At 39.8% G+C, this 16,860-nt stretch overlaps 2 protein-coding genes across 3 annotated transcripts in view; one reads left to right on the top strand and one right to left on the bottom strand.

The window, feature by feature from the left end:
• Positions 1-16,860, top strand: part of st6galnac5a (ST6 (alpha-N-acetyl-neuraminyl-2,3-beta-galactosyl-1,3)-N-acetylgalactosaminide alpha-2,6-sialyltransferase 5a) — a 52,600-nt gene that overhangs the window by 1,931 nt on the left and 33,809 nt on the right. The gene's annotated exons all lie outside the window — the stretch shown is intronic.
• Positions 128-16,860, bottom strand: part of pigk (phosphatidylinositol glycan anchor biosynthesis, class K) — a 92,560-nt gene continuing 75,827 nt past the window's right edge. Inside the window, exon 11 of the mRNA XM_080463290.1 lies at positions 128-1,068. Coding sequence (XP_080319416.1) covers positions 1,027-1,068 — 42 coding nt within the window. The 3' untranslated portion in view covers positions 128-1,026. The remainder of the gene's footprint in view (positions 1,069-16,860) is intronic.

A 16,860-nucleotide genomic window follows, 5' to 3' on the forward strand; every position in this document is an offset into this window, starting at 1 on the left:
ACCAAGCCAGAGGAAAACAATCAATGTGAGTGCTGGGGAGCAAAGCCTCTGCAAGTAAAACAGACATAATTACCGTGTAAAGTTGTTTTTTTTTTTTTGGTCAACATATAAAACAATATGCTTCTATGTGGGCAGAAGACACTGAGATAGACATATTCTTTACTGAGAAGTAAGTAGACTACAGATACAGATAAAGAAACTAAATAAAAGTACACATTCAACATTTAAAAGTAAGAAAGTATACATGTTACGTTCTCAAATGTACCAAAGTACTTAAAAGGTAATTATTCCATGAGAAAGTTGCGTTGAGGTATATGCATGCACATCCTTTGTAACTCGTGTTATGCCAGTGTGGATACACCAGGTTACTCATTAGCATTAAAACGTGTGATTTTTATTTGAGTCATAAACTGCCTTCATTCATTACTGATGCATCTTCAATTAAATTTATGAGCTTTTGCAGCTTCCGAGTGGATAATTGTTACTGTCACTTGTTTTGATCCTATGAGTCATCGTCACAGAGGTGTAAACAACTAACCAGCCAGTTTTTAAGAATCAAAGTAGTAGAAAGTACAGATAGTCGTGTTCAAGTGTAGGGAGGAAAAGTAAAAAATATTCAGATCCATCAAAAATCTACTAACACTTCACTTCACACCTCTGTATTTAATATTATGCTGTGGGTGTCTGTAATCATTTTGCCTCCCTTTGCAGTCATTTTGCATCTCTCTGTAGTGGTTTTGAATTTCTCCTTCGTCACTTCACATCTGTCTGGGGTCACTCCTCTTCTCTCGGTAGTCATTTTGCGTCCCACCGGTGTCATTTTGCGTTTCCATTTAGTCATTTTATGTCTGTCTGTAGTCATTTTTCTCCTCTCTGTTGTCATTTTGCATCTCTGTAGTCATTTGATTGACTTTATAACAAAAGGAGTCATTCTTCTGGCCCTCTGAGCTCCGCAGGCCCCTGGGCTTGTGTCCAGTCGGTCCATTCAGTAATCCATCTGTGGCACGACAAGAATGACAGGCCGAGTCATGCTGCCAGCTCAGCCTCAAAGAAAGTATCTCTTGTTTCCTGGAAAACACATATTAAGTCATCAGATTATGTCCTAGGTGAATTTGCATATGAGTAATTAAGCAGCAGGCTGCCGGCTCTTACAGGAAACTGTTGCTGTGGGAATGTGACAAACATGTATTAGCTGCAACGATCTGCGAGATATCACATAGTTCCTTATCGTCAGCCAAAAGTAGCCTGCTTGGTAAATGAACTTCTCCTAAATGAAACACCAGTGGAGCCGGAGAGTCCCTTAATCTTGTGACACAGTATTGGAGGTTGGCAATGAAAGGTAGAACCCTTATTTACGAAAACAAATCTCTCAGGTGTAGAAACCAATACATGTGAAAAGCCTCACTGAAACCTTCAGCCGGCAGTTTTCTCGGGGTCGACGCCGTTTGCCTGCTCCCTTCAGTCTCCTTCGGGATTCAGTTGATTTCTGTAACTACATGTTGGTCACACAGTAAGCTTGTCTTTATTTAATTACCTTGTGACATACTGTGCACAGCTCTTGCAGGCAGTGGTGGTGACTACACGTGTGAGAGCCGTAACAACACTGATGTTGTTACTGCTCTTTCTAATTCATTATGTGTTCCGTTGATTTATTTTCCTCCGTGTTTTCCCTGATGGTTCCTTGTGCTTCAAGTTTTGATTTATCTTGGTTCTAGAAGGACTTGATGTCCTGCCATAAGTTCAAATCCCCAAAGGTCTATACAAACTCTGTAAAAGGAGAGACACTTGTTCTTTCCCTCAGGCTTGAGAGTAAAGAAGGACATCACAGTTTGTTCTCAACACATCATCTTAGCAGAGCTTCCTTCTTGACGTGTCCAACAACTATCGTGTGATTGATCAGATATTTTCTGTAAAGGTTATATTGCACAAGAGGGAACATGACATCCGCATTCACTCTCATTCTTTGTCTCCTGCCCAGAGTTCTGCGCTTGAGTTTCTCATGAAGTATGAAATGTTCTGTCCATAAATAATGTTTTTCTCCTTCTTGCTTCCTCGAGAAAAAACTAATTCTTTGTTGTTGCAGATTATGTCTGATTATGTTTCCACCTTCAGTGTGTGTGTGTGTGTGTGTGTGTGTGTGTTTGTGTTCCTCTCTCGTGTTGATTAGCTCTGCTCCTTATTGTGCCAGCTGTGCCTCCTTCCCCCCTCGCCTTCTCTGAGTACATAAACTTTACTCTGTCCTTGTGTCTGTCTCATTTCGTCTGTTTATCCTTTCATCATCTCCAGTTTTATGATCTGTGTAACCTTGTCTATTTTTGGTTACTTGCTTTATTACCTTGGGAACCCCCCACCCCAAGTTTTTTGAGAATCCTTTTGGTGACCGAGTGGCAGCTTTAGTGTACTCCTCCCATCGCTCAGTAGTATCTGAAGTAGAGTTTTATACCTTGAGCCTGAGGACAAGTTTGGAAATTAAAGTTCTGGAGCATTTAATATGTTTCAGAGACAGTGGAGAGCTGACAGGAAATGAGAAGAGATAGTGGGCATGCAACCCAGGCCTCCAGCCGAATGGAGTCAGAGGGTTTGCAGACAGTTTTTGGCTTCAGGTCTTCCAGGAGCAGAGGCCAGTGGGTTGAGTTCTCAGTTTTTCCAAGGTTCCATGAAGAAATCTCCTAACCAGCAGTTCTGCGGCATACTTAATCCCAAAACCAGTTGTGCAAGCCCACCATCCATTTGGTGACCATGCTTGAGCATATCAAAGGTCTTCGACAAGATGCTGGATGGATGCAAACATGTGCAGCTTTGCAGAAAATGCCGTGTGTCTGGTGGTTGTTGTGCCCAAACGGCAGTCATTTAGACACGGGACACTCTTATTATGACCCAATGAACACGGTTTCCTCAAAAGTGTGAAATCTTTTACCCGGCTGGTTTTGAGTGTGGGACTTACATTATGGCTTCAACGGTGAAGGATAAAAGGAAAACAGCTTTAGGATTACTGTATGTGCACATCATATGAAGGTGCAAGGCTTTTCAAACAAACTGATCAAAAAAGGAGATATGCCTGCATATTTATATTTAAGGAAGAAAAAAAATATGTATTCATTGCAGTTCCTTTTGATCTTCTGCAGGCCTGTTGAGCATACCACGCATTCTATATGCAATGTGTAGTGGTTAGCACTCTCACCTTACACCAAAAGGATCCTGTGATAAAGTATGGATTGAGCTTGGATTTAAGGCTGATTGGTGACTGTAATGCATATTTTATTTTCTCCCCAACTTCATATAAATCATGAAGACTTAAGTAAAACTTGTCAAGAGGTTCAATCAGTCTGCCTCACAGTCAAGAGGCTGAAAGTCACACAGTCCCTCAGAGGTGGCGTGATTCACAAATAAACATGAAATTAGACTTTGCTGTTACATGTTGTGACTGCTGATGAGGCACAAAACACCATCCTTTTTTTCTGACTGCCTGGAATGCCAATATTCAGTGACCGTGCACGTTTTGATTTGATGAGGATTTGTCTGTAATGCGTTGGTAAACCCAGATATGGATGAGAATTGATTTTCTTCGAGTGAACTGGAGCAGCCGAGCTGAGCATCATAAGTAAATCACCAATTAATTTTGTTTTTTTCTCTTGGCAATAAACTTATTGACATTTCGGCAACGAGGGACAGCAATTAGGGCCACGACTCTACTGAGCATCATTTATGACTCTTCAAAACCTGCTATTATGTCACCCTTTCACATTTTCTCAGCACGAGCTGCAATCGATAGTTTAGGATTTGAATGCACTTTGCTACAACAACAACAACACGTAGTAGTATATTATGGGCTGCGTCTTCAACTCATTCAGTTCTCAGGGTTGTTGTGTCCTCCGAGGAGTTTGACAGCATGGCCTAGCTTTCTGTGTGTGCACTGAGCAGTGTAAAAGTTGTTTTTGTCTCACATTTGCTCCTCTGCAGTGCCGAATGATCAGTGTTTGGGAAAAAATACTCTGACATGAACATTTGTCTTCCTCATCTTTGCTTGCTGACCTCTGCGACATATTGATCTTTCTGAGATATCAGCTGGCAGGCACGTCGAATGCAATGCCAGTCAGCCTTTGACCGCCTCACTTTATCTTCCACCAGAGTATTAAACTCATCACAGCCCAGAAAACCTTTTGGAAGTCTATAAGTTTTCTTCAGACTTTAGCCAAGATGCTAAAACACTTGCCAGAACATTTAAACATTTCTTCCCACCGATGATCGCTTGAACCATCATTCTAAGGTTACGGGTCAGGTTTAATCATCTCATATTTTATTTATTGTTTGTTACAAGATCCAATAAAGTCAAAGTACTCTGTGTTTTCAAAACAATGTGTTTGATTCAGGTCAAAATGAAAAATTAAGGGTAATTTATTTCCATATATTTAGCAGCATTGGTTGGTCTGGGCTGAAAAAGGAAAGGAGAGTGACAAGATTAAAAAAAATAAAAAAGACTAAGGATGGAGATGAAAAGGGAAAGAAACTCTTGTAGAGTAAGGGCAAAGAGAATGAGAGAAGAGGACAAAACTGGAGAAGGGTAAGGACTGAGAAAATGATAAAAGGGAATATAGGAGCCAGGAAAGGTTCAGCCTGAGAGAAAGAGACAAGAGAGTGAAGGAGGAGGCAGAGACCGACATGAGAGCGAAAGATAGAGAGTGAAATCCCAAAGGGTTTTCTTTCTTCTAGCACTATCCTGCTTTTTATTTTCTCAGTAAGGAGGAGGAGGAGGAGGAGGACAGGAAACCACTCTTGCCTGTCTCTCAGTGGAGATGGGGAGGATGAGACAGCGCAACTGTCTTCCTCAGATTGCCTGCGTGACACCCGGATGGTGCTGCTTCTTAACGGATATCCAGTGAATCAGGTGTAGTCCGAGTAACCCAGGGGGTTTTGGGGCAGAGGAGCTTTGTCAGACCCGAGTGGCACCCCGAGGAGATGCCGGAGAGAAATGCAAAAGGAACATTGTCCTGTCTCACAAGGCAATAAATTCTGTCCATCTCATGAAGTCCGCCGCTTTGGTTGTAATTTATACTGTGCTTTGTCCAAAACAGGATTTTTTTCTTCATGCATGTGTATTGCAGCACATACATTCAGCATGGCAGCCACTCATTGGAGCAAAAATAGAATATAGTGCAGCTAAAAAACACATTGGTGTTAAGCAGGAATATGCTCATCAGCTTAGCTTGTTAGCATGTGGGAATGTGATAGTAGTGGTCGTGGTTATGGAAAATAAAACTAAGATGAAAGAACGTCTGCAGGTTTGTAGGAATTAATCCATATACATATTCAAGACTTTTTTTTTGCATGTTGTATGAGGAGGCAACAGGATGATACTGTTAAATAAATGCTTCAAGGTGATTTCTTGGTAATGTTTGGAATCATTTTCTCTTTCAGTATTTTGACAGTAGTTTATCCATCTTTCGTTGGTTTGACTCATTTTGACCAAAAGCTAATGCGAGGTGCTGCTCACATAACAAACCTTAAAGAGTTGAAGGGAATAATAACGTGAAAATATAGACGCAACATAGAGCGTTGAACACATCAATTGGATTCGAGTTGCAGCATTTATATTAAATTACAGAAATGATCACCACATTTAAAGTTGATATTACAATCTTGAAGAGTAATGGCCCCAGTCTATTAAATTTGCTATTTTTTGAAAATAAAACTGTGGGGGAAAAAAATTGGCAATGTTCTGTCTTTAGGAAGGTGTGATTATTCTCTCATGTCTGTCTTTGAGGAGTTATTATGGAAGGATGGCTACAAATTTTCGGAGAAACATTTTCCTTTAGTGAAATAAAGCTTTAATTTCATGACATTAAATGAGGTGGCCAATTTTACACTTTTCTCAGATGAAACTATAATTATATTGTGTCATCCTCTTCCCGTATTATCAAATTATCTTCTTCCAGTATTCTCTGTCTCCGGTGTCCTCCTTTGTGAAACCGTTTGTGGGCATCTCCTCCTCCAACGCCTCTATGAATGTCGTTCCTGTTCTCCTAGCAGCTCAATTCATACTGTATGAATGAAAGAAATCTATGACTGCTGTGGATGGATGGATGGATGGATGGATGGAGGGAAGGAGGGAGGGAGGGAGGGAGGGAGGGAGGGAGGGAGAAAAGCAACAGGTGTAGGCAGTGTAAAATTATCGAGTTGCCCGCAGGCCAACTCCTAAAATGTTTTACTGGCACACTTTTAGTGCCGCCATCTCATTGCTGTTCATTACTCTGCAACGTTTTATTGACACATTGATGAGGGATTATTTCCACTAAGTGGAGGTGCTTAACATCTAATATTTGACTGGCTACTTTTTGATGTACATCTGTTGGTGTTGCTGTAGCAAACACGGTGCTGCTTCAAGCAATCTGTTTAAGCCCAATAAGAGAAAACAGACTAATACATATAGAAGGATTATTATGTTGGCTGCAGGATATTAGGGGGACATGCCTTACGATGAAATGAAAGTTTAACTTTTGCCCACCCCCCTTTTAGACATGTTGAACTAGATAAATGTGTCATGTGTGTATTTCTATGTGTGTGCATGTCTAGTTAGGTGTGTGTATATTGGCTATAGATTTATTCATTTTATAGAAATAGATAAATTCCTATTAGCATAAAATATTATTTTCTTTCGTTTTTGTGTGTATCAGTATGTTTGTTTGTTTTTTAAACGTTTTTAAATGTCTGGAATGAATTGATAATTAAAAAAAAAAAAAACCCCGATCCATTATCAAGACAAAGCATATTAACATTTTAGCACATTGTCTGAAATGACCACAAACCCTTGTCAGTGCTATGAAGCACCTGTGACACACCAAAGCTAAACCCAGTTTAATTTTGATTTTGATTTTGATGTTGGCTACGAGCTCCTCCTCACTCAGGTTTTCCTTGATTGTCACAGTGTCGTCCATCATTAGGGCTCCACTTTTTGACCATATATGTGGACACGTCAAGCGAGAACACCCAGTGTATTGGAAACAGTCTTTTGTGATATGCATTTTGCACATTTTTTACGATATATTGTGCAGCACAATTAACAATTATGGAACTCAAATGTAATTATTGGTGTTGCATTGTTCTTAATTCGCTAAAAGTTATATGACATCGTCATGAGGTCAATTCAATTCAATTCAGTTCAACTTTATTTATTCAGCACCAAATACAACACAGTCATTTCTAGGTGCTTTTAACAGAGAAAAGAGAAAAACCCAACAAATCCACATGAGCAAGCAGGTCTATTTGCGACTGTGGAACGGAAAACAAGTGATTTCCTCTTTAATTTCTGTTTAAGAATGCATCAAACAAGTTTTATAATGATTCGACTCGATGTTGCTTTTGTTTTCTTTTTATATATCCAAACCCAGAAATTGTTGTGAAGCTGTCTATGCAAACTGGTCAGAGACCCGTTTAGACATATCAGTACAGAAAGTACTCCCCGAGACAAACTTTGCTTGAAGGCACGAGTACGAAGCCATCTGTGCCAAGGAGACATGACAAGGCGTCTTTCTCCCAACCACAGCCCCAGTGACAGCTGGAGAAGTGAGACGTTTAATATTTCATCTCAGACACCCACATCTCCGATGGTTTTCACCGAGAAACGAAGCCATTTTTAACTGTTCATTAGGAATTTGCTTTGCATTCGACCAGCCAGATAGCGCGACAGAAAACTCACCAATTAGGGCATTTACAAGCAAGAACTCTGCAGTCATCTAATGCAGTGGAACTGTTTGTGAAGTCTGAAAGTTTTGTGCACGCACAAGCAGAAACGTGTGTGTGTGTGTGTGTGTGTGAGTGTGTGTGTGTTTGTAAGGTCCATCTTTGTACTCTGTGCCATTTTGAATTACAATGCAAACTGAAGCAAACATTAGTGACAGATAACGGCTATTCTTATGCAGAGACCTTGTTAGAATACTAAAAACACAGTTTTGACTGAAGAGATGAGAATAGTAGTTTCGCTATGCCACAGTGGTCCCAATTGGAGCATAGTCTTGGATTTGAACTTATCTCCTGTGCATTCTGCTCCCGCCAAACATAACGCAGCTTCAGGCTCTTTCCAGTGCAGGCCTGGAAAGCAATTACGGATGAAGAGTGGGATGGGGAGGGGGGTGGGGGGGGACACTGCCTCTCGATAAGCATTCCCTTGACGGGGTAATCTTACACTCGGTGCCTTTTGGCATTCTCTGATTAGGGAATCACTGCTGAAGTTATACATTTTAACATACAGGAAGTGGAGGTAAATTTTCTTAGTGATTTTATGTTTTTACCAATGGTTCTCTGTAAGCCGCAGCCAGTGGAGCTCCTCCTTTGTTCGGTCCCTGCGATACCTGTGAAGGATCTGAAAAGGTTACAGTATGATAAATGGATGATACCTTTTGGCACAACGTCGTGGAGACAGATGACGACCTGCCGCCGCTTGGCGCATGCTAGAGAGCAAATGTGAAATGACGTCTGGTGAGATGCAATAAAACCCAATTTCTTTGCGTTTCCGTCCTCTGGCTGCACAGACACATGACGACGGCTACATTACTCAGCTCTTTAGGCATGATTAATGAGCATTCCCTCTATGGCTGGGGAGAGGAGTGATCAAACTGTTATTTGTATTTTGGCGTAAACGCCTTATGTATGCTGCAAGCATTTCCACTCCAGATTAGAAACATATTGGATGCCAAGGTTATTAATTATGGGACCTGGGCTTTGCCAAAACTGATGTGCTTCTTGGCCAAAAATAGAGCAAAGGAGCGGAGTTGTGTTGAAGTTTTATTTTTTTTGAAAGACAAAACTGTGACATAGCAGAAGTTGTCACAGAAGCACCAGAGAAGCCGGAAGACAGAAAACAGCCTGCCGTAGCCTTGTAATGTTTTGCTGACTTAGCTTAAATGATTGCCTGTATCATATCGGCTGCCTTCAGTCAAGCGAGTATCGTCACGGCTATTTGTGGAGAGGTCCTCGGTCTCCTGCTCCCACTAATGAGGGCGATGATTATACTTCCAGAGGTGCTGAGTAGGAAGCATTTTTCCTGGCCACACACAAAGCCGGTTTAACCTCTTTTTCCTTCGTCTCTGCTGGAAGGACTTTGCATCAACCCAAGTCATAACAATACCCATACATGTCTGGACCAGTGTTTCCCAACCTTTTTCTTGAGGGACGCACATTTTTACCATGGTAAACCTCTGCGTCTGTCCATATGAATGTCGGTGTACTTGCCATTGTTAATGTTCATAGTTTATTGTTTTCGGCCTGCATGTACTGTATGTGTGGTTTGATTAAAAAAAAATGACCAACAGCACCCAATAGGTCCAACTTGCTTAGAACGTCGTTTTCAGCATTTCTGCTGTTGCAGTGTAAACGGACATCACTTGAAACGTTGCCATATAAACAGGGTCTTATTTTGAAAAACTTCAATCAAAAGCAGAGAGAAATTCAGCCAACGGAGGCAGAAAAGAGATGTTGTCATATTGTGGCGTACTCTGCTGCAATAGTGGTGAACTCTGTTGTTTGCATGGAACTATGACAGAGATATTTGTATCAAGAATATAAAAGGGAGCCACAGAGAGAAACTTGCACCTGTTTTTGACTCCTGTGGACTGTGAAGTGGGTCTGAATGTCAAGTTTGAAAAGATAAGGCTCTCAAAGCGTCTCGACTGTCCTACAAGTGCTCTTTAACCACTTCATGCTTCTAAAGCAGATTGGAAAACTATCACATCTGAGTGTAACTGCATTTAAGACTTACAATCCAGCTCCTAAAAAGGAGTTGTTATATCTCACTTTGAAATTCACCATTTCCTCTTCCTGAGTACATAAACAAGAGCACACAGTTGATGGTAGTTACTTTAGTGGGGAGCTTTTCTTATGTGGATAAAGTTAGTGAAACCAGCTATGTCTATATATCCTGATACACTTAACGGTTGACATTCTCACTATGAGTTAAGAGTGCTCACCACTGCAGCAGTGTGCATCCTCACAAGAAGACATACTATATATAAAAAAAAAATAGAGAGTATTTACAGGAAAAGTATGAGTAACAAGATAAAAAATAAGTATTTACAAGGGTTACAAGCAAATGTCGTTATTCACATGTGGACAAAGCAAGGGATTGAATGAATGCGCTTGTACTGCAAAATGAATCTATAGCAGCTGGAGAATAGAGTATTTTTATGAAAATATAATATTTAAACTCAGTGAAATGATTCGTCTGTGGAAAGACTCAGTTCAGGAGACAGAAGGTCGAAGATTCTTCTCCTCATAGCTGTTCGGTGTCATAAAGGTATGAAATGTAATCATTTGAGCATTCCAGTATCATTTTTTTGTTGATAATTATCGACATGTCTATTAGATTTGAGCATATTTGTGCTTGAATGTATGAAATCATTTGAATATGTTCATTGTCAGCCCTTAAATGACACTTCAGAATCAATCTAAAATACTAATTTCTGCTAATATATCACACGCACGCACGCATGCACGCTCACACGCTCACACACACACTCACACACACACACACACACACACACACACACACACACACACACACACACACACACACACACACACACACACACACACACACACACACACACACACACACACACACACATACAATGTGTAGTGCTTAATTCCTGATTTAAGCAGGCAGGCATGCTGAACAGGCTTTATTAAAGTAGTCAGACAACTTCTCCTCTAAATAATAAACAAAGTTAAATAGCCTCAATTGTTTTTTGGTTTGTTTCTTCAGATTTTTCTTCAAAGCAATATTGATGTTGAATAGTTCTTAAAGAACGTTTGAATCTTTTTGAGATACAAAAATGAGATCGCAATTGTTTCTTATCTTTTTAAATAATACAAATAATTATAATAATAGGTTCAGTTTTAGAAATTTTGAGAAATCTGAATTTGGCTGTTGCGTTTACTTTGTCATACTACATGTGTTCGTCATTAGTGCTGGCAGCTTTGAAGACACTACAAAAAGCGGGACGTTGGTACACAGCGAGTGACTAATGGTCTCAATTTAGTAAAACGAACATGAACAACAGATCAGTAGACAGTCTGCAGGGTAAAATACTTGACTTTAACAGAAAATATAGCCGTGCTGCACAAAGTGAAGGTCATAAAACACTTTCAAATCGCCTTTTTCTGTCACTTCTGTAGTTGCACATCATCTCGGCTGCTGCCAAAGCAAAAGGTGTTAGAGTAGCTCTGCAGTGAATAGGAACCATAAAGGTAATGCTAATCTGAGGAGTGAGGAGAGAAGGTGTCCTTCCAGCTTTCACACCTCCTGTCAATCATGGAGGACTGCGAGTGAGACTATCGGTTTGTTTTCTCTCCCTCAGAAAGTTGCAGTCGAATCTATTGACCACTTTAAAACTTTCCAAACCTGAAGTATGAAGGATATTGAAGCCTGTAAATGCAGTGGTGTACCTCTCACCTCCGCCAGCTTTGAGTCTACACACACACACACACACACAGATTTGAGACTTACCGAGATCTTTGACAAGCTGCGGCCGTGGCAGGTGGGTCACGCTGACACGTAGGTCAGCAGGGAAAGTTTCCTCGATTGTCAGTACAACTAAATTGATTTTGATCTGAGAGCTTGATTCGATCTCACCCACAATGTCTCTGCAAATTCTCATTTAATTCACTGCAGTGAAAAAAGAGAAACATAAAAACTCCAGGCTGCATGGAAAATATGAAATGGTGCAGACTTTTTATACCTAATTTTATACTATTGAAGACATTCTTTTGAACTTGTATCCCTTTTAGAGGACACGGACAGAAACTAAACAGAACACACTCTTTCACAGTTTACATGAGAAAACCTTCAACATGTATTTCAAAATTTAAATATTGTGTGGCATTTAAAGAAAATTAGTGTGAATGGGTCTTTTCTTTCTGGTACGTGCTTTATGATTCTACCACTGAATAAAATTCAGTAACCTCACAGCTTCTATGTAGGATCAATGGATAACATCAAAATCAAGCATTGTGTTTATTGTAAACCAGCACTTTCAATAGTTACTCTTAATAGAAAAGAAAGTGAAGAATAAAGTGAATTAATATCTGTTCTCAATAGAGAGATATGTGTGTGTGTGTGTGTGTGCGTGCGTGCGTGCGTGCGTGCGTGCGTGCGTGCGTGCGTGCGTGCGTGTGTGTGCGTGTGTATGTTGGGGGGGGTTTCTATAACCAGAATTTAAGGCAAATTTCAGGCTCCAAAGTTGCATGCCTGCATCTCTGAGTTGGATACAGCAGTATAGAAGATTGGATGGGGGATTCAAAGGACTTTACTTTGGTTGTTGGAAGTGCAGAAGTTTCCCAAACACCAGGATTAATTCCACAATCCTGTTGTTTCTGTCTCTAAAGTTTGAAACCATCCTTGCTGAGCTCGGAGTAAAGTTTCTGAATGAAGGATTAATCCAATTTTAACTCTGGAAGCAGTTTAAATGTAAATTTTTACACTAAAGAATAATGAAATAAAGACAGCTGGCTGCAGCTAATGAAATTACCAGATGCAAATGCTCATTTCAATGATGCAAAAATAGTGTCTGTCTATTTATGAGCTGAAGATGACTCAATTTTCCCAGGCTCGTAATCACAGTGTTAATTCCTCTTTCCATCATCATCATGTCATTAATAATGCAACAAAGTCCTTGATGATGATGATGATGATGATGATGATGATGATGATGATGATGATGATGACAGCATCAGATGCTCAGCTAATAACTAAGAGGAGCAGAATCGACCGCACAGGCATTTTAATGCTCCCACAACTTCATTTCCAAGCTTCAGCCATAAAGCAGACACAAAACTGCACAGATGGAATATTTTCTTTTATCCATTTATCTTGAAGAGTGAATCAAAAATGTGGCTTGGACATCTTTTGAACCTTCTTACTGATTTAAAGCCTGTTATCAAATCTTTTTTTGGAACGATATGACTACTTAAATGCCCCATATTTTCCTCCTCACTGATGTAACCTGCAGACTAAATGTCCATAAAATGTATTTTTGAGCTTTAAAGTGCTAAGAAATCACCTGAATATAGTTTTGATATGGTTTCCATGGTATACCTCCAAGTCTGTGGAAGCAATGTTCTATTTTTGTGTTAACGGTACAGCATCAAAACCCGTCCAAAGGAAGAAAAAAGCATAACTGAAAGCACAGAACAACGAGCCAACGTCAGAAAAAGAAGCTGGCACAGTCATCGGGCGGTGCAAAACAAACACTTCAAAAAGCATAATGAACTCATGTATATCAGGAAGCCAACACAGTGCCTGTCGTGACCTTGTGACCTGCAGGGGCCTCATGCATGCTCCAAAGTACGTACCTGTGCAAACTTGACTTCAAAATGTAAGACTTATTTCAGTTTCCAAACAAAACGTAATCAAAATGTTCATTTGTACAAGAAAATTAAACAGATGCTAATGAATTCAAAACCATCAAGAATGATGATTACAGAAGAATCTGGAATGTGTTCACTGACTTTCAAATGTTGAAACAATTGGGAAGAACAGAAATGTTGCTGTTCTTTTCTGAATCTCATCACATATATGAATATTTGGCAGCATCAACAGTGAACTCAAGCTTTAATCAGCCAGGGAGTTTAACAATAACAACATAACTATGTTGTTCTGTTCTTGCAGTCCTGCCTTGTTCTGAGCAGAACTTATCTTTCTTGTGTGATTGATTAGAACTATGTAATATCTATGGTTTACCCAATAAACCTAAACTGCTGCCTGTATATTCACTCTTTAAAAAGAAAAACAAAACCCTCCCAGGAAGTTGAGTTTTTGGTGAAATATGAAACTAATTCTGTTCATGTGGTTATCACCTCAAGGAAACCAAATGATTTTCTTCTTGTGGAGTATGTATCCACCGTTACTCTGCTGCTTTGAAGCAGCTCAAAGAGGTTGATGACCCCGGTCTACTTCCTCCAGGACACTGAGGAACCTCCTGATCCCAGCGGGAGAAAGAAAGACTCCGAGAGAAAGCCAACAAACACAAAGCACATTCATAATGCACCTACGTCTTAGTATTTCTCTACAGTCATAAATAATCCACTTTGTTGTTCAGCAAAAGCACAATTTCCGTGTAGGTTGGATGAAGAATCCATTTTTTTTAGGGTCGGAGTCTGACCTTCCTATATACACTCGAACTGTAGGACACACAGACATGTCTACTGTTTGTGTGGCAACATATTAGAAATTTCAGACTCAGTATTCACAATTATTTATGAAGAAATCACAAAAGAAAAGGAACCTGTTGTTTTCCTTTGTCATTAGCTTCTGCCTGAAGTCATATTGGAGAAAAACAACCAAGATAAATCTGTATTCTTACGCCTCACTTATATCCGTGGTTGGACTGTCGGCAGACAAAATTAATCCATAAAATGTCTTTGGAACACGAAAGTCTCATTAACTCGCTCAGTGCATCAACTGTGGAGAAGTTTGATCCTTCCAAAGCATCTGGGCCTACAAAGTAAAAGAAATACGCTCAAAATTAAACCTTTAACGTCTTTTAAAATCAAAAAATACAAAACATTCTGAGCTGGCCTGAGTCTTTTCACCTGTTAGTCAACTCTTATTCCTCATATTTCCTCTGTCACCCTTCACAGGGCTGCAGGAGCGGCGAGTTAAGTCACCTAAGTGCATATGAACAGTAAAATGCAGAGGACTCCCCGACCCAGTACAATAACAGGACTTTTTTTCTCTTTTCTTTTTTTTTTTCTGGTTGGCGCTCACCTTTTCTTCAGCAGCTGATCAGGGCTCATTAAGGGATAAAACACCGTGGGAGCATTTCACCGACAGAAAGCTGTTAGCATGCATGCGCGTATTGTTTGTGTCTTTCATGAATTCTGAATTCCAGCTCGGCAGAATACACTCAGGATTAGACTAATGAGCCCAGTGTTTGTGGGGGAGGCTCATCACCTTGGTGAGAAAACCAGAAAGGGGGGGGGGTCCTCCAAATAGCCATTTATTTATGTCAGTCCATTTCAGAGTCGCTGACAGGAATCACTGCTTTCTTTGTCAAGCTCAAAGTGTGGGAATGTTATTCAGTCGTATGTTCCTAATCACCAGTTTGGCTATTCTTCCACCTCAGGTGTGTACCCATTAACTAAATGAATAGGCATTACCTCAGCAATAAACATTACCGTCATGATTCATTTCATTAGTGTTTTCCTATTAAAAGGCCGCGTCTCCGGGAACGCAGCAGAAAAATGTACAAACAGCAGTGAAGGGGGATCACACTGGAAATCTCAATGTTGTCATGAAAAGGAAATTATTGTTCTTAATGAATAGACTGCAGTTTTTGTACACAGTGGGAGAAGATGCAAACTTCTTTTTTTTTTTACCTAATTATCAGCACCAGTGTCTTTATGATTTAAAAATGATAGGCACTCAATTTAAAAGTGATTACTGCACAGGCTGCATCTGCTTGGAAACTGAATTATACTATTGCAGGCGGCTGTTTAGTCCAACATTATGTGGTCAGTCCTCATGAAAGGGTCATAAAATACCCCCTTTCTTTAGTATTTCCAGTTTTGTGAAACAGTTGTTTATAATTTTTTGAAATATATTTATAGGTTTTGAAGGGGAAATCAGGTCACTCGTCGCGCTTTCATGCCAGCCTAACATAGATTAAAACACAATTTATAAAAAGTCTTAATATTAATTTGTTTCAGTAGGTAGTTTACATTTTAAAGACAATCAGAATTGAGTACAAGGAGGTGAATTCAGAGGTGTAATCTGTTTTGAGAGGAACTTTCGGTAGTGACAGCAGTTTAATTGTTTGTTTTAGACACAATGGCAATGAATGTAAAAGTGGCAGAGCTGAGGGTGATTTCCAGTGGGAGTGACGAGATTGCATTACATGAGTCACATTAGAGCAGGGGTGTCACACTAACTTTAGACAGCTCAAAGCCTACTAAATAAACTTTACATTAGGGGTGCATGATATATTGCAAAATGATCATCTTTGCAATGTCAACATTTGCAAACAAAGACACAAGTTTATAACTTAGAGTTTGTTGCAATTAATATTGCAGTTGCAATAATAAACATTATTGTACATTGCATGATTAACTAATATCATCCAGCCCTACTTTATATAACATTTTGGACTTAAAGCAAATGCACATGCAAAGTTCACTATTTAATAGTTTTCCGACAGTAACATGCGTCCCCATACCTGGGAAAGACGCCCAAGAAGAGAAGAAAGTCTGTCATCTCTCTACCCGGCCCGTTTCAATTTTTAAAAAGTGTGTGCTCCAATGATCGAATCAGAAATCAAACCTCGTATAGTGTCATCGGGGGTTTAGCCAATCCCAATCAAGGTAGACCCTTCCTTTGACCCTCCCACAATTAGGCAGCTCTACTGTGGCAACAACTCACAGGAAAAAAAAGAGTTCAACTACAAATGTGGAAAATTTCTTTTAATATTATTTCATTAATTCATTTCATCAACATGTCAACAGCATGGCAAGTCTCAAGATTTTGGAGATAGATATTGTTCGTAGTTCAGTTCATACTGAAGAATCATGTCTGAGCAGGTTTTAGTTGCAAGCAATTATCTGGATGAGAGATAAAAAGGTGGAAACGCTGGTTGAAATAGAAACTCGGCATTCTTAGAATAACTGCCAATAGCTTCTGAGATCCCCTGTGTGGTCCATGGAGATCTGACGTTTTTCGTCTTTTACATTGTGATTAATTTTGTAACTCATCTTCCATCACTCTCTGTTCAAATTCTTTTTAAATAGATTGAGCAGCATTTGCACCTCAGCCACCCGTTAAAAACGGGACCTAAACTGTACAGGGTTTGGTGCAGGTCTGTGTCAGTCTGTGTCTCT

Source organism: Lipophrys pholis (genome assembly GCF_963383615.2).
Source record: "Lipophrys pholis genome assembly, chromosome: 1".
In the NCBI taxonomy this organism is placed as follows: domain Eukaryota; kingdom Metazoa; phylum Chordata; class Actinopteri; order Blenniiformes; family Blenniidae; genus Lipophrys; species Lipophrys pholis.